Raw genomic sequence first — 26,031 nt, 5'->3', positions numbered from 1 at the left:
AGTGAACATAGAGAGTAGTCAGCTAGTGGTTATAGCAGGCCTTGGGCAAAACTCAGTGGTGTGCTGGCTTCAGATCTGATCAAGTGCAATCCCAGTGGTGATAGTGACAGGGGTGTCACCCCTCCCCAATCTCCAGGCAGCCAAGCCAGGTGTATATCTCTATGTCTATGTCTATGTCTATGTCTATGTCTATGTCTATGTCTGTATATTTATAGATATATAGAGAGATTGCATTCATCTGGGAGATAGGGAAGAGAACAAGTAATTCGGAGAATTCTTCCAGATGTGATCTAAGACCATCAGGGTGGTGCATCTACAAATCTGCAAGAACCACGGCATTGCTGGGCTTGGTTTGCCCCCTAATGCAGATACAGCTGCAGTGACCAAAAACTTAGATCACAACACCCACGTCCTTTGAATACCTGGAAAGCCTCCCCAAGAAGGATGAGTACAAACAAACCCAGACTGCAAAGACTACAATAAATACCTAACTCTTCAATGGCCAGACACCTACAAACATCCACTAGCATCAAGACCATCCAGGAAAATAGGACCTCACCAAGTGAACTAAATAAGGCACCAGGGGCCAGTCTTGGAGAAACAGAGATATGTGATCTTTCAAACAGAGAATTGAAAATAGCTGTTTTGAGGAAACTCAAAGAAATTCAAGATAGCACAGAGAAGGAATTCAGAATCCTATCAGATAAATTTAACAAACAAATTGAAATAATTAAAAACAGTCAAGCAGAAATTCTGGAGCTGAAAAATGCAATTGACGTACTGAAGAATGCATCAGAATCTCCTAATAGTAGAATTAATCAAGTAGAAGAATGAAATAGTAAACTTTAAGAGGCCATGTGAAAATACACAGTTAGAGCTGGGAGGATGGCTTGAGCCTGGGAGGCAGAGGTTGCAGTGAGGCAAGATTGCCCCACTGCACTCCAGCCTGGATGACAGAGCCAGACCCTGTCTCAAAAAAAGAAAGCAAGAAAGCGAGAAAAGAAAGCAAGCAAGAAAGAACAGTCAGAGGAGACGAAAGAGTAAAAAAGAATGAAGCATGCCTACGAGATCTGGAAAATAGCCTCAATGGGGCAAATCTAAGAGTTACTGGCTTTAAAGAGGAGGTAGAGAGAGAGACAGCAGTAGAAAGTTTATTTAAAGGGATAATAACAGAGAACTTCCCAAACCTAGAGAAAGATATAAATATTCAAGTACAGGAAGGTTATAGAACACCAAGCAGATTTAGCCCAAAGACGTCTACCTCAAGGCATTTAATAACAAACTCTCAAAAGTCAAGAATAAAGAAAGGATCCTAAAAGTAGCAAGATAAACAAATGACATAAAATAGAGCTCCAATACATCTGGCAGCAGACTTTTTGGTGAGAACCTTACAGGCCAGGAGAGAGTGGCATGACATACTTAAAGTGTCGAAGGGAAAAAACTTAAATAGCGTATATGGCAAAAATATCCTGCAGGCTGCGTGCGGTGGCTCATGCCTGTAATCCGAGCACTTTGGGAGGCTGAGGCAGGTGGATCACTTGAGGTCAGGAGTTCAAGACCAGCCTGGCCAAGACGGTGAAATCCCGTCTTTACTAAAAATACAAAAATTAGCCAGGCATGGTGGCAGATGCCTGTAATCCCAGCTACTTGGGAGGCTGAGGCAGGACAATCGCTTTAATCTGGGGGGCAGAGGTTGCAGTGAGCTGAGATTGTGCCACTGCACTCCAGCCTGGGCAACAGAGTGAGACTCTGTCTCAAAAAAAAAAAAAAAAAATCCTTCAAACATGAAGGAGAAATAAAGACTTACCCAGACAAACAAAAGCTTGATGGATTTCATCAATACCAGACCTATCGTACAAGAAATGCTGGCCAGACGCAGTGGCTCACGCCTGTAATCCCAGCACTTTGGGAGGCCGAGGCAGGCAGATCAGAAGGTCAGGAGATCGAGACCATCCTGGCTAACATGGTGAAACCCCGTCTCTACTAAAAAAAAAAAAAAATTAGCCGGGCATAGTGGCGGGCGTCTGTAGTCCCAGCCACTTGGGAGGCTGAGGCAGGAGAATGGCGTGAACCTGGGAGGCGGAGCTTGCAGTGACCCGAGATCTCACCACTGCATTCCATGCTGGGTGACAGAGTGAGACTCCATCTCAAAAAAAAAAAAAAGAAATGCTAAAGGGATTTATTCAATCTGAAATAAAAGGATGTTAATGAGCGATAAATCATCTGCAGGTGAAAAGTTCACTGGTAATAGTAAGTGCAGAGAAAAACACAGACTGTTAAAACACTATAATTGCAATGTGTATACTTCTGATATCTTAAGTACAAAGATGAAAAGATAAACCAATCAAAAATAATAACTTTTCAAGACAGTACATCAAGATGTAAATAGAAACAACAAAAAGTTAAAAAGTGGGGAGATGAAGTTATAGAGTTTTTATTAGTTTTCTTTTTGCTTGTTTTTTAGTATGTTTGTTTATGTAATCAGTGTTAATTTGTCATCAGTTTAAAATAATGTGTTATAAAATATTATTTGCAAATCTCATGGCAACCTCAAGTCTAAAAACATACAATGGACATGAAAAAGTAAAAAGCATGAAAATAAAACATAACACCAGAGAAAATCACCTTTACTAAAAGGGAAGACCAGAAAACAGCTAGAAAACAAATAACAAAATGGCAGGAGTAAGTCCTGACTTAATCAATAATAACATTGAATGTAAATGGAGTAAACTCTCTGATCAAAAGACAAAGAGTGAATGAATAGATTTTTTTTTAAGACCCAGTGATCTATTGCCTACAGGAAACACACTTCATTTATAAAAACACACATAGACTGAAAATAAAGGTATGGCAAAAGATATTTCATGCCAACGGAAACCAAAAAGGAGCAGAAGTAGCTATACTTATATCAGATAAATCGATTTCAAGAAAAAAATATAAAAAGAGACAAATAAGTTTGTTGTGTAATGATAAAGGGGTCAATTCAGCATAAGGATATAACAGTTATATATGCATCCAACACTAGTGCACTCAGATATATAAAGCAAATATTATCAGAGTGAAAGATGGAGATAGACCCCAATACAATGATAGCTGGAGACCTCAACACCCCACTTTCAGCATTGGACAGATCATCCAGACAGAAAATCAACAAAGAAACATCAGACTTAATCTGCACCATAGACGAAATGGACCTAATAGATACTTACAGAATATTTCATTCCGTAGTTGCAGAATACACATTCTTCTCCTCAGCACATGGATCATTCTCAAGGATAGACCATATGCTAGGTTGCAAAACAAGTCTTAAAGCATTCCAAAAAACTGAAATAATATCAAGTATCTTCTCTGACTACAATGGAATGAAACTAGAAATTAATAACAGGAATTTTGGAAACTATACAAACACATGGAAACTGAACAATATGCCTCTGAATGACCAGTGGGTCAATGAAGAGGTTAAGAAAGAAATTGAAAAATTTCTTGAAACAAATGATAATAGAAACACAACATACCAAAACCTATGAAATACAGCAAAGCAGTACTAAGAGAAGTTTATGGCTATAAATGCCTACATCAAAAAAGAAGAAAAAGTTCAAATAAACCACCTAATGATGCGTCTTAGAACTAGAAAAGCAACAGCAAACCAAACCCAAAGTTAGTAGAAGAAAAGAAGTAATAAAAATTAGAGCAGAAATACATGAAATTGAAACAGAGTAAACAATACAAAAGATCAATGAAATGAAAAGTTGTTTTTTTGGTATTTTGAAAAGATAAAATTGACAAACCTTTAGCCAGACTAAGAAAAAAAAGAGAGAAGACCCAAATAAATAAAATCAGAGATGAAAACGAGATATTACAACTCATACTGCATAAATTCAAAGGATCATTAGTGGCTACTGTGAACAACTATATACCAATAAATTGGAAAACCTAGAAGAAATGGATAAGTTTCTAGACACATACAACCTACTAAGATAGAATCATGAAGAAATCCAAAATCTGAACAGACCAATAACAAGTAATGAGATCAAAGCCATAATAAGTCTCCTAGCAAAGAAAAGCCAAGGATGCAATGGCTTCGCTGCTAAGTTCTACCATTTAAAGAAGAAGTAATACCAACCCTACTCAAACTATTCTGAAAAATAGGGGAGGAGGGGATACTTCCAAACTCATTTTATGAGGCCAGAATTACCCTGATACCAAAAACCAGACAGACACATAAGTAAAAGAAAACTACAGGCTAGTATCCCTGATGAACACTGATGCAAAAATTCTCAACAAAATGCTAACAAACCAAAGTCAGCCGTACATTAAAAAAAAAAAAAATCATTCCATGACCAAGTGGAATTTATCCCAGGGATACAAGAATGGTTCAACATTCACAAACCAATCAGTGTGATACATCATATCAACTAAATGAAGGGCAAAAACCATATGATCATTTCAGTTGATGCTGAAAAAGCATTTGATAAAATTCAACATCACTTCATGATAAAAATCCTCAAAAAACTGAGTATAGAGGGAACATACCTCAATATAATAAAAGCCATATGCAACAGGCCCACAGCAAATAATCATACTGAATGGGGAAAAACTGAAAGCCTTTCCTCTAAGATCTGAAATAACAAGGATGCCCACTATGTTGAATAGCAACGTAGTACTGGAAATCCTAGCTAGAGCAATGAGACAGGAGAACGACATAAAGGGTATCAAATGGGAAAGGAAGAAGTCAAATTACACTTGTTTGCAGATGATATGACCTCCTATTTGGAAAAACCTAAAGACTCCACCAAAAAACAAAACAAAAAATGTATTGATTAGAACTAATCAATACATTTAGTAAAGTTGCAGGATACAAATTCAACATACAAAAATCATTAGCATTTCTATATGCCAACAGTGAACAATCTGAAAAAGAAATCAAGAAAGTAATTCCATTTATAATTGCTACAAATAAAATACCTAGGGATTAACCAAACAAGTGAAAGCTCTCTAGGATGAAAACAATAAAACACTGATGCAAGAAACTGAAGAGGACACCAAGAAATGGAAAGATAAGCCATATTCATGGATTGGAAGAACCAATATTGTTAAACTGTCCATACTACCCAAAGCAATCTACAGATTCAATGCAATCCCAATCAAAATACCAATGACATTCTTCACAGAAATAGGGAAAAAATCCTAAAATTTATATGGAACCACAAAAGACCCAGAATAGCCAAAGCTATCTTGAGCAGAAAGAATAAAACTGGAGGAATTACATGATGTGACTTCAAGTTATACTACAGTTATAGTAACCAAAACAGCATGGTTCTGGCATAAAAACAGACACGTAGACCAATGCAACAGAATAGAGAACCCAGGAATAAATCCATCCATCTACAATGAACTCATATTTGACAATGGTTCCAAGAACATACACTGGGGAAAGGACAATCTCTTTAATAAATGGAGCTGGGAAAGCTGGATAACCTTATGCAGAAGAATGCATCTAGACCTCTCTCTCTTGCCATATAAAAAAACAAATCAAAGTGGATTAAAGACTTAAATCTAAGACCACAAATTATGAAACTACCAAAAGAAAACATTGGGGGAAACTCTCCAGGACATTGGACTTGGCAAAGATTTCTTGCGTGATACACCACAGGCATAGGCAATCAAAGTGAAAATGGACAAATGGTATCACATCCAGTTGAAAAGCTTCTGCACAGTGAAGGAAACAATCAGCAAAGTGAAGAGAGAGCCCAGAGAATGGGAGAAAATATTTGTAAACTGTCTATCTGACAAGGGATTAATAACCAGATTATATAAGGGGCTCAAACAACCCTGTAGGAAAAAAATTTAATAATCTAATTAAAAATTGGGCAAAATATCTGAATAGATGTTTCTCCAGAGAAGACATACAAATGGCAAACACGTATATGAAAAGGTGCTCAACATCATTGATCATCAGAAAAATGCAAATCAAACCTACCATGAGATATCATCTCACTCCAGTTCAAATGGTTTTTCTCCAAAAGACAGGCAGTAACAAATGCTGGTGAGGATGTAGAGAAAAGGGAACCTTCATATACTGTTGGTGTGAATTAGTACAATCACTATGGAGAACAGATTGGCGGTTCCTCAAAAAACTGAAAATAGAGCTAGCATGTGATCCCGCAATCCCACTGCTAGATACATACCCAAAAGAAAGGAATTAAGTATATCGAAGACATATCTGCACCCCCATGTTTATTGCCGCACTATTCACAATAGCTGGGATTTGGAAGCAGCCTAAGGTTCCATCAGCTGATGAATGGAAAAAGAAAACAGTACATATACAAAATGGAGTACTATTCAGCCATAAATAAGAAGGAGATCCTGTCATTTGCAACAGCAGTGATGGAACCGGAGATTGTTTTGTTAAGGGGCATAAGCCAGGCACAGAAAGACAAACTTTGCATGTTCTTATTTGTGGGAGGTAGAAATTAAAACAGTTAAACTCATGGAGATGGAGATTAGAATGATGGTTATCAGAGGCTGGGAAAAGTAGTGGAGTGAGTTGGGGGAGGAGGAGATGGTTAATGGATACAGAAAATACTGGCAAAGAGTGAGTAAGACCTAGTATTTGCTAGCACTATAGGATGACTGCAGTAAAAAGTAGTTTAATTACACATTTTCAAATAACTAAAATAATTGGATTGTTTGTAACACAAAGGATAAATGCTTGAGGTGATGGATACCTCATTTACCTTGATATGATTATTATGCATTGTATGCTTGTATGAAAATATCTCATATACTCCATAAATATATACACATACTCTATCCACAAAAATTAAAAATAAAAAAAAGTAACAACGTTTTTCTAAATTTAATAGTGTTTTAGAAATTAAAAGAGACCCAAGAATAAAAGGAAAGGTGAACTAAGAGAGATATAGGTTAAAAAGAAATATAAGAGAAATAAGCTATGTAAGAGATACAGGCCAGGCGCGGTGGCTCATGCCTGTAATCCAACACTTTGGGAGGCTGAGGTGGGTGGATCACCTGAGGTCAGGAGTTCGAGACCAGCCTAGCCAACATGGTGAAACCCTGTCTCTACTAAAAGTAGAAGAATTAGCCAGGCATGGTGGTGGGCGCCTGTAATCCCAGCTATTTGGGAGGCTGAGGCAGGAGAATCACTTGAACCTGGGAAGCAGAGGTTACAGTGAGCCGAGATCATGCCACTGCACTCCAGCCTGGGCAACAAGAGTGAAACTCTGTCTCGAAAAAAAAAAAAAAGAGATACATATATAAGAAATAAGGGAAATAGGCCAGGTGTGGTGGATCATGCCTGTAATCCCAGCACTTTGGGAGGCCGAGGCGGGCGCATCACGAGGTCAGGAGATCAAGACCATCCTGACTAACATGGTGAAACCCCATCTCTACTAAAAATACAAAAAATTAGCTGGGGGTGGTGGCACGCGTCTGTAGTCCCAGATACTCAGGAGGCTGAGGCAGGAGAATCGCTTGAACCCGGGAGGCGGTGTCAGTGAGCCCAGATTGCACCCCTGTACTCCAGCCTAGGTTGACAGAGTGAGACTCCATCTCAAAAAAAAAAAAAAAAAAAAAAAAAAAAAGTGAAATATAGGCCAAAAGCAGAACCAACAGTAGGGAAGAGCAGACGGTGGTTTACAGGGCCACGACCACCAATGGCTCTGGAAGTGCAGGTAGTGCAGGCAACACCGTGAGACTGGAAGGGCAGGTGGAGGGAAAGGGGAAAGGTGAGTGATGGAGTGGAGCCCGCCTATTGGAGAGCTTCAAGGGCACCACTTGCCACTGTCTAGTCTGCTGGCAGGGCAAGTGACAGTGTAAACAGGGCAGTCATGGGTTCACGTGGCTTTGCCTTTTGCTGCTGGCACCTGTTCAGGTGGGCTCTTCGGAGTTGATGAGGTGGTGATTGAGCAGCTAGGATGCAGTGTGGCAGGCTTGTCCTGTCACATACCAGAGAAGATGGTGGCGGGAGGTGGCGCTTGCAGAACTCTTAGGAGCACTGAGGGAGAAGGTAGAGGAACACCCAGCCTTCTGGCTTGAGTGCCTCCTGTGTGTCGTAGAAGGATCTAGATCCTGTGGGGGCACATGGAGCAACAGGAAAAACTTGCAAGACCTGTGGGACCAGTACATGGTCATCTGGTATCACATGTGAAGCTGGGGCTGCGCATGGGCCATACTTCTCATCTTCTGGAATAGAGTTAGACAAGGAAACCCAACTCAGGATCCCGTTAGTACTCTTGTCTGCTCTAATCGCGGGTTGAGCTGATGTCTTCATCCTTTGTTGGTTGCTGTTAAGGAATGAGGATGCGTTTATGGTGGAAAGAGTGTGGGGCTGAGAATCTGGAGGCCAGGGTCAAGTTCTGACTCTGCATTTATTATCTGTGTGACTTGCTGCAAGTGTAACCTGTCTGAGTGTCTGCGTCCTTATTTGTAATTTGGAGGCTATGATAGTGATGTCTGCCTCACAGAAGCCCTAAGTTGTCATGGGGATCAGTGTGGGTATGTGAGAGTGTTTCATAAATTGCAAAGCTCTGCCGTAGCTGATTATACCTCTGGACTTCTAAGTGCTTTGAGGAAAGTGTACCTGGTTATTCCTTATACTTCTCACAGTGCCTCCAAAGTGTCAGTGATACCCAAGAAATGCTAGTTGAGTGTGAGTTTACTGCAGCACAGAGCAGTTTCCGGGTTCCATTTTCCAGTGGCCAGACCCTCTCCTTGTTCACACTGTTGGATGAGGGAGGTAGAGCTGGAGCATCGGACTGGCCTACGGAACAGATGCAATGGCCACCAGGAGGTGGCGATGCCTGGAGCAGCGTTAGCCATGCAGTGTGATGAGGATCACTCACTCTCACGTGGTTTCCAGTCGCTGGGCACAGAGCTACCTTCAGGGGGGCCCAGCTTCATGTTCAAAAGCAGGAAGCAGACTAGGGGCTGTTTCCATTTCCTGTCCTCCCACTTCTCTTCCACTGCACAGCCCGTACATGCGTGCCTGCATGCCACCCCTCACACAGTGTCCCCATCTCCTTAGTGCGGCCTCAATTCTGACTCCTGGTTGTTTCTCGTTTCCTTAACTCTCCGTTGCTACCCCTAGCCCCATCCCCTGCTTGTGGACCCTGGAGAGGCACTGTCTGCCTCTGCCTCTGTGGGCCCAGGTGTGTGTTGGGTGTCGAGCTTGCAGTGAGAACTGGTTTGCTGAGCCTTGGTTTTTTTTGCACCTGCTGCAGGTCATCTTCCACGACGTTGCTGTGCTGACGGATAAGCTCTTCCCCGTCGTGGAGGCCATGCAGAAGCACTTCAGTGCTGGCTCGGGAACCTACTACAGTGACTCCATCTTCTTCCTCTCGGTCGCCATGCATCAGATCATGCCCAAAGGTAACCTGGGCTTCCAGGAGCAATAGCCCCTGGGTGTCTGACTTTTGCATCCATTTCCCTGGTTCCAACACTGCCCAGGCCCTGTATCAGGGAGAATAGCTCCACTGAACATGAAAGAGTGGAGGAGGGAGCCAAGCCCTTTGTACCACCGAGCTTCCTACACCAAGAATCAAGGGCAGGGCCTTGGTTGCATAGCTCCCGGGGTCCATTTATGAGGACACAGGGGGTCTCTGGGCTCTGGTCTGGACTCTGCCCCTTGCACTCGCCCCCTTCTTTCCCCACTGCTCAACCCCCATACTTCGTTTGCTCATCTGAAAAATGGTGGGTTGGATTAGATGATCCTCCATCCAAATTTATGCTCTTGTTCTTTCTAGTTTGAATCTGTATTTATCTGATTTTAAAATAGCAAATCTAGATGTGAGAGGTGCAAATTACGACCATGTAGAACTTCTGAAGAAACTCTGATGCGCAATTAGAAGGATTTTCTGGGCGTCTGTCTCCAGGAAAGAGAGATGCATCATCCAGTGTGTGATAGGTCCAGCTTGTGTGGAATTTCTGGCAGGTCTGGTCATGCTTGGACTGGAAGCCTTGGAGGGTCTAACTCCTGGAGTGTGTCTGGTTTCTAGGATCTCCCTACAGTGATCCTTAATGGGTTCTGGAGCCCTGGATATTGACCAGTGTATTAATCTGTTCTCACGCTGTTCATAAAGACATACCTGAGACTGGGTGATTTATAAAGGAAAGAGGTTTAATAGACTCACAGTTCAGCATGGCTGGGGAGGCCTCAGGAAACTTACAGTCATGGAAGGGGAAGCAAACACGTCCTTCTTCACATGCCGGCAGCAAGGAGAAGTGCCAAGGAAAAGGGGGAAAAGCCCCTTATAAAACCGTTGGATCTCAGAGAACTCACTCACTAGCATGAGAACAGCATGAGGATAACTGCCCCCCATGATTAAATTACCCCCCACCAGGTCCCCCCCCACCACATGTGGGGATTCTGGGAACTACAATTCAAGATGAGATTTGGGTGGGGACACAGCCAAACCATATCAACCAGTTTCTGGCCATGGTGAACCATGTCCTGAGCCTCTTAATGGTGAGAAGGGGTGTTTGGGGCCTTGGGGTAGCAGTTATCTGAACTGTGGCTGGATGAGTTTTCCAGCAGTTTCCAGACCAGGCAGGTCCTGGTAGCCCAGGGGACAGTGGGCCATATGGTGGATGCCTGCTCCTCCAGCCCAGCAGACCAGAAGTGAAAAAGAAGGTGCTTAGTGAACCAGAGACTCAGGAGTTGAGAGTTGAAGCTCGGTTCCTGTTGGGAGGTTGTCCTGCCACAGGGAAAAGCAAGCCCATCTATTCTGGCTGGGACTTTGCAGGCAAGTTCCAGCACCCTGGAGGCCTCTGAGTGTCCTCATTGTTGTGAGGCAAGGGCTCAGGGGGCTCCATTGGGCAGGAGTCTGAAGAAGAGAGGAGACGAGCTCACCGACAGGGCCTAGGGTGAAGAGCTAGCATTGGTGAGCCTTTGCAGTGACCCAGGTGCAGCTCTGTCTGCTCACCAACCCTTCTACCCATCCTGTGGGGTTACAGGTGAAGCTGAGGAGTTGCAAGACCTGCCCAGGGTTATACAGCCTTTTAAGTGGCAGAGCCAGGGTTGGAAGCTGCTTCTCCAAATAGTTACTTCTACCCCATCAGGTACCCCATACATGACCTCTCTGGACAGCCCAGTACAGGAGCTGTGGGTGGCTCAGACTTGAGAAGGACGTGGTTCTGTTCTAGATTCTAGAGGGCAGACAGATGGAGGTGTTGCTCACAGCTCCGCCATTAGCCACGTATGTGCCTAGGGCTGAGCCACTTTGTCTCTCTTGGCCTCACCAGTTTCCCCACCTGTGAAATGAGGGGCTGCAGCAGTGAGCTGTTTCAACTTGCATTCTGAAGAGCCCAGGGCTTGCAGGAATCCCCGCTAGGGGTTTCTGTAGTTCTAGGGAGCCAGGGGGAGGCACGCCTGCCCTCCCTTCACCTCCCTCCCTCCTGCCTCTTTCCCTCTGTCAGCTGTCAGGTTCCTGCCCATTGCATGCTCAACTCTGGGCTGGGTTATGCTTTGGAGTACCCAGCAGGAGGTGAAATACAGCTCCTCGTGGTTTGTCAGGGAAGAGAAAACTCTTCTGCCTCCAGCTATAGGACAGCCAGGCAATGAATTGTGCAGGGACCGATGACAAGAGTTAGGGAGCTGCTAAGCTCTGGGAGAGGGTGAGAATTATGCCAGGAAGGTGCTCCGGCCCTCTCTGACTTAGCCCTGCCCAAGAGCCTGGCATAGCTCAGGGGGGCAGTGATGTCTGCAGAGAAAAGGCTTTGGCTAGAGCTTTGCAGTCGATGCAGTAAATGGACGCATCATTGGTGTCCCTCCAGGTGTGGGCCCCACCCTCCGAGGGGCGTGCATCAGGAGGTGGGGAAGGAGTTATTTTAGATGTGCCTCCAGCCGACCCAAACACACAGTCTTTTCAGGGGTTCTTCAGGGGAGTGATAATGTGCTTCCAGCAATTCTTTTTTTATTTTTAGGCGGAGTTTTGCTCTTGTTGCCCAGGTTGGAGTGCAATGGTTTAGCAATCTCGGCTCACTGCAACCTCTGCCTCCTGGGTTCGAGCGAGTCTCCTGCCTCAGCCTCTCGAGTAGCTGGGATTACAGGCATGTGCCACCACGCCTGGCTAATTTTGTATTTTTAGTAGAGACGGAGTTTCTCCATGTTGGTCAGGCTGGTCTCAAACTCCTGACCTCAGATGATCCGCCCGCCTCGGCCTCCCAAAGTGCTGGGATTACAGGCATGAGCCACCGTGCCCAGCAGCAATTCATTTTTACATGTGCCCCAAAGCCTTTTCCTAAGAAAAGAGTTATTAGGAGTTACTAAAATTTGATAGTCATAAAATAAAATGAGCGGTCCTTGAGTTTCCTGTGGCGTCTGGGGTGTGTCCTGCCAGGAAGTCTGGCCTGGCACACTTGGCAGCGCTGGGGAGTTCCTACCGAGATCATTTGGAATTCCTGCAGTTTTTGGAAGGACACTCTGTTTTCAGACATCATTCGTGCTGTCTTGAGTTTGTCATGATTCTTAACTGCTGCCTTTTTTGCATTCATTGTTTTTTAATCATAGAAATGAGTGTTGTTTTGTGCTTTGGTTGATGGTTTTGTTGTCATGTAATTGCTGCATTCTTGTTACATTGGCTATTCTGTTTCTTTCATAGCATTCGTTTTTCTCCAGGAAAGTGAGAGTGGAGTATGGGTGGAGCCTGAACCCTTGGTCTCACCCAGGAGGGCTGGGTCAGAAAAGCCTGTGCTCCTCTGAGTTCCTCCTGGAGGTCCTGTCTAGTGTTTGCCCCAGAAATCCAAATTCTTTTTCTGTGTCTAAAGCTCTCCTCCCGCCTTCCCTTCTGTAGCATGAGGGTCATCCTTCTGTACCTAAACTACTTTTAAAATGTGCTTACTTTTTTTTTGAGACAGAGTCTCACTCTCGCCCAGGCTGGAGTGCAGTGGCACAACCTTGGCTCACTGCAACCTCTGCTTCCCGGGTTCAAGCAATTCTCCTGCCTCAGCCTCCCAAGTAGATGAGATTACAGGCACCCGCCACCATGCCTGGCTGATTTTTTTTTTTGTATGTTTAGTAGAGATGGGGTTTCACCATATTGGCCAGGCTGGTTTCGAACTCCTGACCTCACGTGATCTGCCCGCTTTGGCCTCCCAAAGTGCTAGGATTACAGGTGTGAGCCACTGCACCCGGCCATCATTACTGATTCTTTATCTTCTTTATATTCCCAACATGTAGCTTTTTAAACATTTAGGCAAAGTAGGAGTTATCCTATATATCAAATCATTCTGAGTCTTTTTTTATAGATGAAGATTTGAAATTGAATCTTCATTTCAACCCCCATGAAAGAAATTGTACAAATGAAGCTATATCATGATTTTTTCAGTTAATGGCTCACGTCCCCATTTTCTGTGTAATTATAGTCTTTGAAAATTTTTCGAATGGTTTTATTGAGTAGATGAACCTCAGTTCACTTTCTCATTTCCCTGTTCTCAGCTAGCTAGCTGCTTTCTATTTTTTCTAGTATTGTAAATTATACGGTGGATATCCACATGCATACAGATTATTTTCTCTCATTAGGATTCTTTCCTATGATAGCTCCCAAGGGTAGCATTACTGGGCCAGAGGTGACCCTTATAAGGCCAGGGTGTGTCAATCCCCAGCCGCCCAGGGTTGTCGACTCACACAGGTGAGCTTCTGTATAGTTTGAAGCCTACTAGTGTCTGTACAGTTCTAAGCCTGTTAGTGTCTGACCTCTCACATGGGCCACCTCAAGCTGCCACTTAAGAGCTTCGAGACAGTGGCTGTCCCCACTGGACAGGAAAGGAAAGGGAGGAGCTGAGAGGTTAGGCCACTTCTCCGAGTTCTCCAGCGATCTGTGTCCTCCTTGCCCTTGGAGTTCTCAGTCCGGAGCTTATGCCCATTCTGATGTCCAGACCTGGACACCCAGCCTCTTACACATGCCCAGCCCTGTGAAACTTACAGGACTTGGTGTCCTTGCCTGTCTTCTGGGCCCCATGTCGCAGCCCCGCAGAGGGGACCTGGCTGGGATAGGGTTGGGCTGGTCAAACCCATGAGTTTTGCCCTGATCGCCCCCTTGGAGCAGCAGCGCCCAGAACCACATCTGAGCAAGGGCCTCCGGAAGAATGAAGGGGTCCTGCCAGGCGGGACATGCTGGCTCTGACTTTGGTCAGAGCTTGTTTTTCTCTTCCCTGCTTGTTGGGGGTTCACATGCGGCTGGTCTCACTGCTCATGCTTGCCTGCCTGTGTGCCCTCCACAGACACAGCCACTCTCTGCTCTTCACCCACATCCACGGGGCTTTTATTTCCATTTGTCTGTGGTGTTGGGTTTGTCGCCACTGGAAGCATCTTATGCAATGGAAAAGAAAACATTTTTTGCCACACTGGAGCTGGAGGGAGCCAAGGGCAACTGCTCCAGGACTGCCAGCTTCCCCCTCCTGGGTCACACGGCCTGAGGCGCTGCTGGCTCCAGCTCAGCAGTATGGGCTGTGCTAGGGCACATGCTCTGTGGTCGTGGGTTCTCCCTGAGCAGGGCAGGCAGGCCTCCAGACAAGCAGCAGGGCTCTAGGCTGGCCAGAGGCCCCCAGGAGACTCTCCTGTCATCCCCCGTGCACCCCTGGAAGGCTCTCCTGTCCTGCAGTCAATCCTTTGTCAATACCCAGCCTATGCTAAGCGCTACTGTTTGCAAGATATGGTGCTGGCCACCCTGGGTGTCTCAGAGATGTTTGCTGGGCTGCTGCTTCATGGGCTCATGTCAGTGGGGCAGGTGGCATGGTCCAGCAATGAGGGCAGGCAACATGAAGAGCCACCCAATGCTGAGGGCTTCAGAAGAGGACAGGTCACAGGCATTTGCAGGAAGAAGGAAGCCTTCCTGGAGGAGGTGGCTGTGGAATTTTCTCCAACTTGCCTTGTTTTTGATGACCTTGACAGTTTTGAGAAATACCGGTCGGCTGTTTTGTAGAGTGTTCCCCAATTAGGATTTATCTGATGATTTTCTCATCATTAGACTGAGGTTACGGGTTTTTGGGAGGTTATGGGAGGAATGCCGCAGAGGAGAAGAGCTGTTTCCCTCACATCATATCAGTGACACACCACATTCTATCAAGGGTACATGGTTTATCACTGTTGCTGTTGACCTTGATCACTGGGCTGAAGTCGTGTTTGTCAGGTTTCTCCACTGTAAATTATTCTTTTCCCCCTTGCCATACTATATTCTTTGGAGGGAAGTCACTCTATGTCGTCCATGCTTAAAGAATGTGGATAGTCACTTTTCAAAGGTCACATGTCCCTTGCTTGGACCCCATCACACACAACCTGCTGGTAGTGTCTGCCTCCTGACAGGCGCCACTGGCCATGGGCTGTGGGAGCCCAGAGGCTTCGAAGGACCCCTTCAGCATTCCATGCGATAGGCTCCATTCATTGTACTGGTCGGGGCTGTGCGTGGCTGCATCTGATCGTCTCTTGATGTCCAGTGTAGGGAGCACTGAGGCAGGCAGGTCTGAGCAGGCTGAAAGGGGGATTGGTGTATCAGAGAGAGTAGGAGTCCAGGCTCAGGATCGGACAGAGCTGAGTGCAAATTGCAACACTGTGACTCCCAAGGTCAAGGCTTCGTGATCTTGGGAGGTTACTTAAAAGAGGCCCTAGGGTGTCGTGGTTAAGAGCATGGGCCCGGCCGGGCGAGGTGGCTCATGCCTGTAATCCCAGCACTTTGGGAGACCGAGGCGGGCGGATCATCTGAGGTCAGGAGTTCGATACCAGCCTGGCCAACATGGTGAAACCCCATTTCTACTAAAAATACAAAAAAATTAGCCGGGTGTGGTGGTGGGCGCCTGTAGTCCCAGCTACTTGGGAGGCTGAGGCGGGAGAATCGCTTGAACCCAGGAGGCGGAGGTTGCAGTGAGCCTAGATAGCACCACTGTACTCCAGCCGGGGTAACAGTGTAATAGAGTGAGACTGTCTCAAACAACAGAAAAAGTAATGCTGCCAAAAATGCTTCATATATCCGCCCCAGCCTCCCCTTCCCCCAGCTCCCAGCATCAGGGTTTCTGAAAGCTCCATAACATTTAGCATGTGATTATTGCCACCATCAGCCCCAGCCTGCTCGTTTCCTGCGGAGATCTATGGGAGTGGATAAAAGACCAGACAAATGCAAGCTGTTATAAAATCCCTCAAAAGGTAGGATTTGGGCCCAAGCCTCCTCTGCCCGAATCTCTTGAAGCCTAGTGTGACGCTTGCCATTGTAGAAAAGAACAGCAAAGCCAGCTGGCAACAAATTGGGGTGGCCCCATCCAGCTCTCCTGGCCTCCTGGGTGTTATCACCCCTGAGAGTCCTTATTTCAGTGTCTGTCATGGGGGCCTTACTGTCTTGAGGCTGCAGGCAGATGGTTGGTGTCTTTCAAGGACATTCTTGGGTCCACTTTGGGTCAGTGTTGCTGGGTGGCAAAGGCTGGTGTAAGATTCAGGTAGTTGACACTGGATGCTTCTTAGCCTAGGTTCACAGGCCTGCATGAGAAAGAACTGAGGCAGGGCCAGAATGCCTGCAGGCTTGGGGCAAAACCCACATGGGAAATTCTAGACCAGCAGCTCCTTCCCTCCCTCCTTCCCTTCCTCATTCCTTCTTCCCTTCCTGCCTGCCTGCCCTGAAACACTGAGGTCAGTGTGTGTGTGGCCTTTTGCAGAAAGCCTTTAAAATACCATCTTTTCTTTTTTCCTTAAGTAAAATTTGACAAATGTAGTAAAAGCCATATTGAGTTTTCATTTCTTTGTTCTGTACTTTTTGTACTTTTACTCACTGCCATGGGAGGTCTGTAATATTCTCTACTGTTCTTTTAGATCAATTTCATAAAACAGAGGAGGTTTTTAAGGCTGGTTTATAGAACTTCATAACTTTGTTCAGTTTAAACCTAATCAGGAAGCTGTTCAGTAATCAATGTTTAATTAGCCGTCATGAGGCAGACATGTTTCTAAGGGGAGGGTTCCTGCAGGGGGATGTGTGTGCGTTCTGGAACCTGGGGTACAGTGGATAAGGATTGGAGATTCCAGGGCAGCGTGTTCTCTGCCCCTGCTCCATCAGCCTCAGTACCAGGAGAAAGCAGACACAAGGGCGCCCCCGCCCAACAATTGTGGATGCCGTATGTAGATGGTTTTCCAGCCTCTGAGATCCTGACTGAAAGGGGCTGATGGCGCATGCTGGTTCCCATAGTTAGCCCTGTGGCCCCTGCTTGCTTCAGAAAGAAGTGGTCTGAGGATTGACGGGGGTGGGGGCTGGTTTAGTGTGGACATGGGTGGGGTCAACAGGCCTGGGGGTGAGTTCTCACTCTGCCCTTCAGTATCCTGGTTGGCTGATGCAGGGAGGAGGGAGAGCCTCCTCCCTCCCTGATTCTGCCCCATAGGAGGGTGGAATAGAATGTGATTCCAGGACCCTGTTGACTAGTGAGCATGGTCCCACGCACAGAGGGGGCTTTCCTTCTTTCTGGAATTTTCTTCTTAGCCCTGAGGCAGGAGAAGTGAACTGTAACGGGGCTGACCTCTGCAGAGCAGGGGAAGGGACACTGCTTTCTGCTGTCTTTTCTACCCCTCAGGCAAACGGGGCTGGAGGAGACTAAGGTCTTGCTCAGACTTTGAGCCTAAGCCACATTCTGTAACCTGGTTTACCAGAGAGTTCTGCGTTCCACCCCAGTGATGCAGGTAACAGTGGCTTTTGAATCTCCCACCTGCAATGGCTCCTAATGTTTTGGTTTCAGAAACCAAAATCACATCTGGTATGGCCTAAACCCCTCGTGACTCCTAACACAGATCTCGAGTGAAAACCTGCCTTCTCTGAGCGGCATTCTTTGTCTGTAAAATGGGAATAGTGACCATGTGGGCCTCACTGGGGTGGTGGGGAGGACTGGCTGAGATACTGTGTGAAAAGTCCCAGGGCCTGATACCGAGAGATGCTTGGTAAGTGTTAGATAGTATTAGTACTTTTCCCTTTGGAGCAAACCAAAAGCTCTGATAAGTACTGCGGTAAAAAACATTTAGCTTTGTGTAACCAACATCGCTTACACACGATTGGCCACAGAATGCCTTTTTGAGGAATACCTATTCACATTCTGAGAGCGGGTTTTCCACAGTACTCACTTTAAGAAATGCTGCCCTTGCCGGGCGTGGTGGCTCACGCCTGTAATCCCAGCACTTTGGGAGGCCGAGGCGGGTAGATCACCTGAGGTCGGGAGTTTGAGACTAGCCCGATCAACATGGAGAAACCCCATCTCTACTAAAAATACAAAATTAGCTAGGCGTGGTGGCGCATGCCTGTAATCCCAGCTACTCGGGAGGCTGAGGCAGGAGAATCACTTGAACCCAGGAGGCAGAGGTTGCGGTGAGCCGAGATTGCGCCATTGTGCTCCACCCTGGGCAACAAGAGCGAAGCTCCGTCTCAAAAAAAAAAAAAAAAAAAAAAAGGAAAGAAAGAAATGCTGCCCTCAGATTAGCATAATAAATAACACTTGTAGCTCTCTTTTGGGATGCGGATGTGGGCAGGAAAGCCTCAACTTCCAGCCAAAGCTACCTCATATCAGCCAGCCTTTCCTGTCCCCTGCCAACAGAGCATGTCGTTGGGTGTGCCATTTTAATTATTCACTTACTTGGTTGTACTTCCAGATTTGAAATAGCTTTGGGTTTGCCTTGGACCCAGAGGAATTGGGAGGACTTTCCGTGGATGATGAATTGTGGTGGGGGCCCCGGGGACGGAGTCGTTGGAGAGGTGTGTGTCTGGCGGCACACCGTGGGTGGAGCGCCCTCGTGGCACTGACCAACAAGGGGTTTCAGAGGATCTCAACCCAGAGGGTGACTGAGGGGTCTCAACATCAACCCTCAAGGGAACTGGGCCTAAACGCCTTAGAACAGCAGTCCTCAGCCTTTGTGGCACCAGTGACTGGTTTCACAGAAGACAGTTTTTCAGTGGACTGAGGGGTGGTTGGGGGGTGGTTTTGGGACGAAACGGTTCCACCTCAGATCATCAGGCATTCGTCAGAGTCTCATAAGGAGCATGCAGCCTAGATCCCTCGCATGCGCAGTTCACAGTAGGGTTTGTGTTTCTTTGAGGATCTGATGCTGCTGCTGATCTGACAGGAGGGGGAGCCCAGGTGGTGATGCCTCACTAGCCCGCCTCCCACCGCCTGCTGTGCGGCCGGGTTCCTACTAGGCCACTGACCTGTACCTGTTCGCATGGGGCTTGGGGACCCTGCCCCAGAAGACTCACTGTCTTCTGAAGGGCTGTCCTGGGAAACTGGAACCCAGCCTGTTCTGTGTGTCCCCAAAAGGCCACACCAGGTGCAGCTGACCAGAATTTAACTCTTTTACCACGTTTCTGTGAGCCTGTGGGCAAGGCCCTTTTCTTCCCAGTGGCAGATCCTCGCATCCCATCCTGTCGGATCCAATCCCATCGGATCCAGCAGCCCTGGCTTCAGCCTGCACTGTGCTATCACTCACCCTGCCGTGGCCACCCCCGCTTCCTGCTCCCTCCACCTGGGCCACTCTCCCGGTGGCATTCCGTGGCTTGCCCCCTCTCCTCCTCCAGATCTTCCCGTGGCATTCCGTGGCTTGCCCCCTCTCCTCCTCCAGATCTTCCTGGTGGCATTCCGTGGCTTGCCCCCTCTCCTCCTCCAGATCTTCCTGGTGGCATTCCGTGGCTTGCCCCCTCTCCTCCTCCAGATCTTTGTGCAATGAGGCCATCCCTGGCCGTCCTGTGTGAAATCGTGCTCATCTTCTGTGATGAAGGGCCCTGGCCCTTCCTTGCTTTCTTTCTCTTCATAGTTCTTATCGTTTGCTCATGTGGAATGGATTTTGCTTTTTTTTGTTTGTTTTGATCATCTATCTGCCCCACCCAAATGTAAGCTCCATGGGGGCAGGAAGTTCTGTGGGTTTCATTCACTGCTGTGTTCCTAGTTCCTAGAGCGATACAGACACATAGTAGGCAGTCAATAAATATTCATCAAGTGAATTAAATGAATACCGTTGTGTTGGGTGTTATCTTGAACTACTTTATTTTAGGGGTCCCCTCAGTCTGCCAGAGCTGGCTCACTGCCTTCGCCCTTTTTCTTTTTTTGAGATGGAGTCTTGCTCTGTCACCCAGCCTGGAGTGCAGAGGCTCGATCTCGGCTCACTGCAATCTCTGCCTCCTGGTTCAAGCGATTCTCCTGCCTCAGCCTCCCAAGTAGCTGGGATTACAGGCGTGAGCCACCACGCCCAGCTAATTTTTGTATTTTTAGTAGAGACGGGGGTTTCACTATGTTGGCCAGGCTGGTCTCGAACTCCTTACCTTAGGTGAGTCACCTGCTTCAGCCTCCCAGAGTGCTGGGATTACAGGCGTGAGCTACCATGCCCGGCCCGCCTTTGCCCTTTTTCTGAACCCCACTGGAGAACCTTTGGGGGTGGAATCCCGCAGCTTCTGGTGAATCCAGTGGACTCTGAACACTCCTTAGGGTTAGTCACAACCAGGAGCTTGAATTTTTGGGATAGCCATTTCTTGATGGTTCCCCAAGCCTGGAGAACTCTGATTCCTGCTGTGGCGGGTGCTGCCCTTGACTGTCAGCGTTCAGCTGGGGGGAGGAGCAGGGGTTCTTGTGTGGAAGAAAGCAAAGGAAAAAACAGGCATTCAGGAACTTGCCTGAGTGAAAACATCTGAACAAATACTGAACAAAGGGTATAAACATGTGTCCAGTGATTTCAGTGAAAACTATTTTCTGGCAGCTCTTATGGAGCAAATTTGAGGCATTTCGGTTCTCTTATTCTGAAGAGGGACAGCTGAGCAAATTTGTCATAAAATGCTAAAAATAGTAACGTGGTAGAGACCATTTTCTACTAATTTAATGCCAGAAGCTGTTTCTAAGCTAATGAAAATAGTTGCCAAATTGGTTGAACAGTAATATTTCCCATTTTGGTCCCCTTCATTAGATTCTGTCTTTTAATTTGTCAAGATCTTCTTTTAAATTCTTGGCTATCGGTCAAAGGCATCAGCTGGCTCTTATTACCTCTTGCCAGGACGCCAGCCAGCTTTTTTCTGGGCCTCGCCTCACCTATGAGGAGTCCGTCCTCCTGCCCACTGTGTTCAGGGCACTGGGGCAGGACAGCAGTCCTGCCCTTGGGGAGCTCACCTTCCAGTTGGTGGAGGGACCCCAAGTGAGTGGGTGTCACACAGGGAGCAAGAGGCGAGAGGTCAGCAGAGCAGCGTCCTGTCCTGTCCTGACTTCAGCGGGGTGTGGGGGTTGTTTGCATGGAGAATGCAGCAGGTGCTGTCAGTTCTGTCAGGGCACAGAGAGGAAGCTTTCAGGAGGATGAGGAGAGGTTAGCCTTGAAGGCTTGGGGTGACGGCTGGGGGAGGGGCCGAGCAGGCATTCTGGGCCAGGGTGTGCTGGGCGGCCGGGGCCTCCGCCTGGACTGCAGCTGCTGCTGCCCAGATGGTGTCAGATCCCTGTCTGTCCCTCTGGTGTGTTTGCCAAGCCGCCTCTGGGGCTGACTCTGCTGAGCGTCTTCTCTTTGTCCCGAACTTTGTGCACTGTCCCTGGCTGGAGAAGACTCATTTCTGTACTCAAGTCCTGTGTGTAGTTGCTGATGGTCAGGTCCTGCTGGTCAGCCACCTTGGACGGAGTCTCGGGCCTGCTTTTCTGTGTTTTCTGTCCCCTTACTCTGGCTTCTGGATAGCCTTTGGAATATTCCGGGCGATAGCTGGGCCTCCAGAGAGAGCGGGCTGCAGGGTGTGGGCCCGGACTCCCCTTGCCTGGCGGGTTTTCCTGGTCAGCGTTCCTGCTGCTCGCCCTCATCCCTCCTGTTCTGCAGCCTTTTTCTCTGGTTCAGACCCACACTCTGCTGTCCCACTGCCTGGGCTTGCTGAGCTCTCCGTTTCGGCTTGAAGGCCTCGCCCGAGCCCTGTCACCGGCTCTGCCTGTCAGGAGGGCCCAAGTGTGCAGCGTCGGTGGGGCTGCCTGACACTGACCTCTGGGGTTGTAAAGGTCCCAGAGGGTCCTAAGTCGGGCCTGATGTGGCTGAGATGGCAAGAGCCGGAACGTTTCTGTAAAATCTGAAAGCCCTTGATGAGGCCGAGGGGGTGAGGATTCCCACCCTGTGTGGACAGGAGCACGCAGCAGCGGAGTGACTCCCCCACCTGAGTGGGGTCCAGTGGGTGTGGCGCTCGATGACAAAACAGTTTGAGAGTGGCTTGTCTCCCGGGACCTGGAATAGGTCTCCTCTGCCTTAACCCTTGGCTTTTGCACTTCCTCTGTCTGTCCTCCATACAGGCTTCTTGCCCTAGTGAGGACTGGCTTCTTAACAGGGTGAGCCGGTTCCTGTCCTAACCCCACTGGCATCTTACACTCTGGGAGATAGCTTCCCCCTGAGAGGCGAGTGAGCCACGTAAGGGGAGGCGGGCGATGGCTTCCCTTCTGTCTTGGGTTGGGGGAGTCAGGTACAGTATTTTTTCTTTTAAAGCATCATTGATCACATAATAAGGTTTGTCTGTTATAGACCTTAATCACAGACCTGTGAAATTTGGGGAATTCACGGCGCCTAGGATGGGAGTGAGCTTCTGATTGTGAGCTGATTTGGGAGCTAACCTCAAGGAAACTCCTCTTGCAAGCCCCCTGCTGGGTGTCGTGGCCCTCGCCCAGTGACCTCCCGGGGACTCTGGACGCTCTTTGTCTGCCCTTCCTTTTCCCTCACCTCGCTCCCCCGTGAGAAAGTGGGACTCATGCAGCTCAGATCAGTGACAGAGGGTTTATTAGGGGTAGCTCTGGGACCCATCTTTTGGTGATTTCTTCTCTCTCTTTCTCTCAAATGGAATCACTGTTTCTGTCTACACTTCTTTATTTTCTCCTCTCTACAGCTGCTTTCTAAAAATGTGCTTTTCTGTTCCTGCAGAACTGAAGCTTGCATGGCCTTTGTTGTGACTTTCCCGTCACGAGCGTCTTCTCTTGGTATTTTCCCATAGGCCAGCCTGCAGGTCATACGTTGTTGATTTTTTTGTTGTGGTTGGTCCAGTCAGCCAGGACCAGAGCAGGTGGGACCATGTGGTGCCACACGCAGCCAGCTGGGCCTCTTCGGCAGGCGTGTGGGTGGTGGGCAGGTGGGCCGACTGCTGCTCTCAGATATAGAGCCGCCACCGAGACTGGATGCTGTACTAGCTAGGCACAGGAGGGGAGGGGAACAGATGTGAGTCAGATGTGCGGTTTGCCCTCACAACTTCACTTTCTAGTTGGGGAATTGGACATTTACATAAATGTACAAACACCTGTCATACAAAAAAGAAAGAAATAGGTGTCATCCAAATACCACCTCTGTTGGGGTATGTGGTGGGCAGCCTCTAACACGGCCCCCGGTCATCCCTGCCTCCTAGGAGTCGTGCCCTGGTGGGTCCCCGTCCCTTGATGTAGGCTGGACTTATTGACATGCTTCTAGTGAATAGAATCTGGCAAAAGTGATGGCCTGTCACTCTGGGACTGTGTTATAAAAGCCTGCTGCTTCTGTCTTGGGCACTTTCTGTCTTTCTGTCTGAGCCTTGCCTGGAGGAATTCAGCTGCCATGATATGAGCTGCCCTGTGGAGAGGCCTGCATGGTGAGGAACTGATGTCTCTGGCCCGCAGCCAGGGAGGATCTGAGGCCCACCAGCAGCCACACGAGTGACAGGGGAATTGAATCTTTACATAGTTGAGCCCTAGCCAACCTTGATTGCAGCCCGTGGGCCAGAGGCTAAGCTTGCCTGAATTGTCTCAGAAACTGTAAGATAAATAACATATTTATCTTGCAGCTTATTTATTTATCTGTAAGATAAATAAATATTTGTTGTTTGCAGCTGCTAAGTTTTGGGTTAACTTGTTATGCAGCAGTAGGTAACTCATACAAGGGGATCTCAGCACAGAGAGAGCTGTGAAGTGCCAAGGAGGCGGCACCTTTGGCTAAGGAATTTGGGGAAGGCTTTGAGGAGGATGTGGTATTTGAGCAAGGCTATCTTTTTTCCATAGAGTGTACACCTCTTGTACAAGGTAGAACATCTTGCGCATAACAGAAGGCCCGTCTGTCTGTCCCACTTTCCAAGGTGAGTAGAATAAAGGCACTGTTTTCCTGTTGCCTGAGAACCTCCAAACCCTCTGTTGAAGAAGGGCAGGGCTGGCTGTTTCCTGGAGCCCTCCTGCCCAGCCAGACGTGTGGCATCTCTGATGTCGCTGAGTCTCCTGGGCCTGGTGGCCTCCATCTGCAGTGCCACCAACTGTGTGTGGGGCTGCTTTGCACACCATATGCTGATTAGGGAGCAACAACATGGGACCTGCAGGCCTGATGCCCCAGGCGCTCCTCAGACCCACGAGCCATCCCACAGTCTGCCCGGGGCAGCTCCTCACCTGCCCTTGCGGCTCTTCCAGGCTGGCTCAGCCTGTGGTAGAAGGGTCTGAAGACCCAGGTTAAAGCCTTGTTTCTCTCTCTTACTGATGGCGAGGCACTGAACATCCTCTGTGGGCCTTTTTTTTCCCCCTCCACCTTTTATTACGGAAAATTTCAAATACCCACAGAAGGAGAGAGGAGAGCATAATGAATGCCTGTGTACTCATCACCGGCTTCAGTAGTTACCAACTCATGGCCTGCCCCTTTTCATCTCCACTCCCACCCATCGCCTTCTCCCCCAGAAGCAAATACCAGATCTTATTTTATTTTTAAATACTTTGATAAGTCTCTCTAACAGAAAAGTACTTTTTTTTTTTTTTGAGACAGAGTCTTGCTCTGTCACCCAGGCTGGAGTGCAATGGCCAAATCTTTCACTGCAGCCTCTGCCTTCCGGGCTCAAGTGACTCTCCTGCCTCAGCCTCCTGAGTAGCTGGGATTACAGGCACGCGCCACCACGCCCGGCTAATTTTTGTATTTTTAGTAGAGATGTGGTTTCACCATGTTGCTTAGGCTGGTCCTGAACTCCTGACCTCAAGTGATCCACCCACTGCGGCCTCCCAAAGTGCTGGGATTACAGGCGTGAGCCACTGCACCTGGCTGAAAAGTACTATTTGTATATAAATACACTATTTTTATTACATTTAGCAAAATTAACAATAAATAATAACCTTATTGCCATCTAGTATCCATGCAGGATTCACATTCTTGAATTGGCTACATGTTTCATTTGGTTGACTCTTGAGTCTTTCCCATTCTCTCTCTTTTAAAATTAAACTTTAGGCCATGCGTGGTGGCTCACGCCTGTAATTGCAGCACCTCGGGAGGCCGAGGCGGGTGGATCATGAGGTCAGGAGATTGACACCATCCTGGCTAACACAGTGAAGCCCCGTCTCTACTGAAAATACAAAAAATTAGCTGGGCATGGTGGTGGGGGCCTGTAGTCCCAGCTACTCAGAGAATGGTGTGAACCCGGGAGGCAGAGCTTGCAGTGAGCTGAGATCGTGCCACTGCACTCCAGGCTGGGTGACAGAGTGAGACTCCCTCTCAAAAAAAAAAAAAAAATTAAACTTTAAATTTTAAGATAATTGTAGATTACCATGAGGTTGTAAGAAGCAATACAGAGATCCTTTACCCACTTTCCCCCAGTGGTAACATCTTGCAAAAACTATAGCAAATACAACAACCAGGGCATTGTTTTTGTTGTTGTTTGTTAGTTTTGAGACAGAGCCTTGCTGTGTTGCCCAGGCTGGAGTGCAGTGGCATGATCTCGGCTGACTGCAACCTTCACTTCTTGGGTTCAAGCGATTCTCCTGCCTCAGCCTCCCGAGTAGCTGATATTACAGTCGCCTGCCACCACATTTGGCTAATTTTTGTATTTTTAGTAGAGACAGGGTTTTACCATGTTGCCCAGGCTGGTTTTGAACTCGTGACCTTGGGTAATTCACCCGCCTCGGCCTCCCACAGTGCTGGGATTCCAGGCATGAGCTACCGTGCCTGGCCAGGATATTGACTTTGATACCATCAAGCTGAGAACGTTTATCCCCACAAAGATCCTTCGTGCTGCCTTTTATAGCCACACCCACCTCCTCTGACCCTTAGCAACCACTAATTTCCTCCTTCATTTCTGTATTTCAAGA

The 26,031-nt window shown here is 47.5% G+C and overlaps 1 protein-coding gene across 3 annotated transcripts in view; it reads left to right on the top strand.

Annotated features, from left to right (window-relative positions):
* Positions 1-26,031, top strand: part of XXYLT1 (xyloside xylosyltransferase 1) — a 199,146-nt gene that overhangs the window by 35,058 nt on the left and 138,057 nt on the right. For all 3 annotated transcript variants that reach the window (XM_516961.7, XM_016942529.4, XM_063806454.1), the window contains exon 2: positions 9,243-9,390. In XM_516961.7, the coding sequence (XP_516961.4) occupies positions 9,243-9,390 (148 nt within the window). The remainder of the gene's footprint in view (positions 1-9,242; positions 9,391-26,031) is intronic.

The sequence above is a fragment of the Pan troglodytes genome, chromosome 2 (genome assembly GCF_028858775.2).
Source record: "Pan troglodytes isolate AG18354 chromosome 2, NHGRI_mPanTro3-v2.0_pri, whole genome shotgun sequence".
Lineage (NCBI taxonomy): Eukaryota > Metazoa > Chordata > Mammalia > Primates > Hominidae > Pan > Pan troglodytes.
The sequence above is the reverse complement of the archived record's forward strand: the minus strand, read 5'-3'. Positions and strand labels throughout refer to the sequence as shown.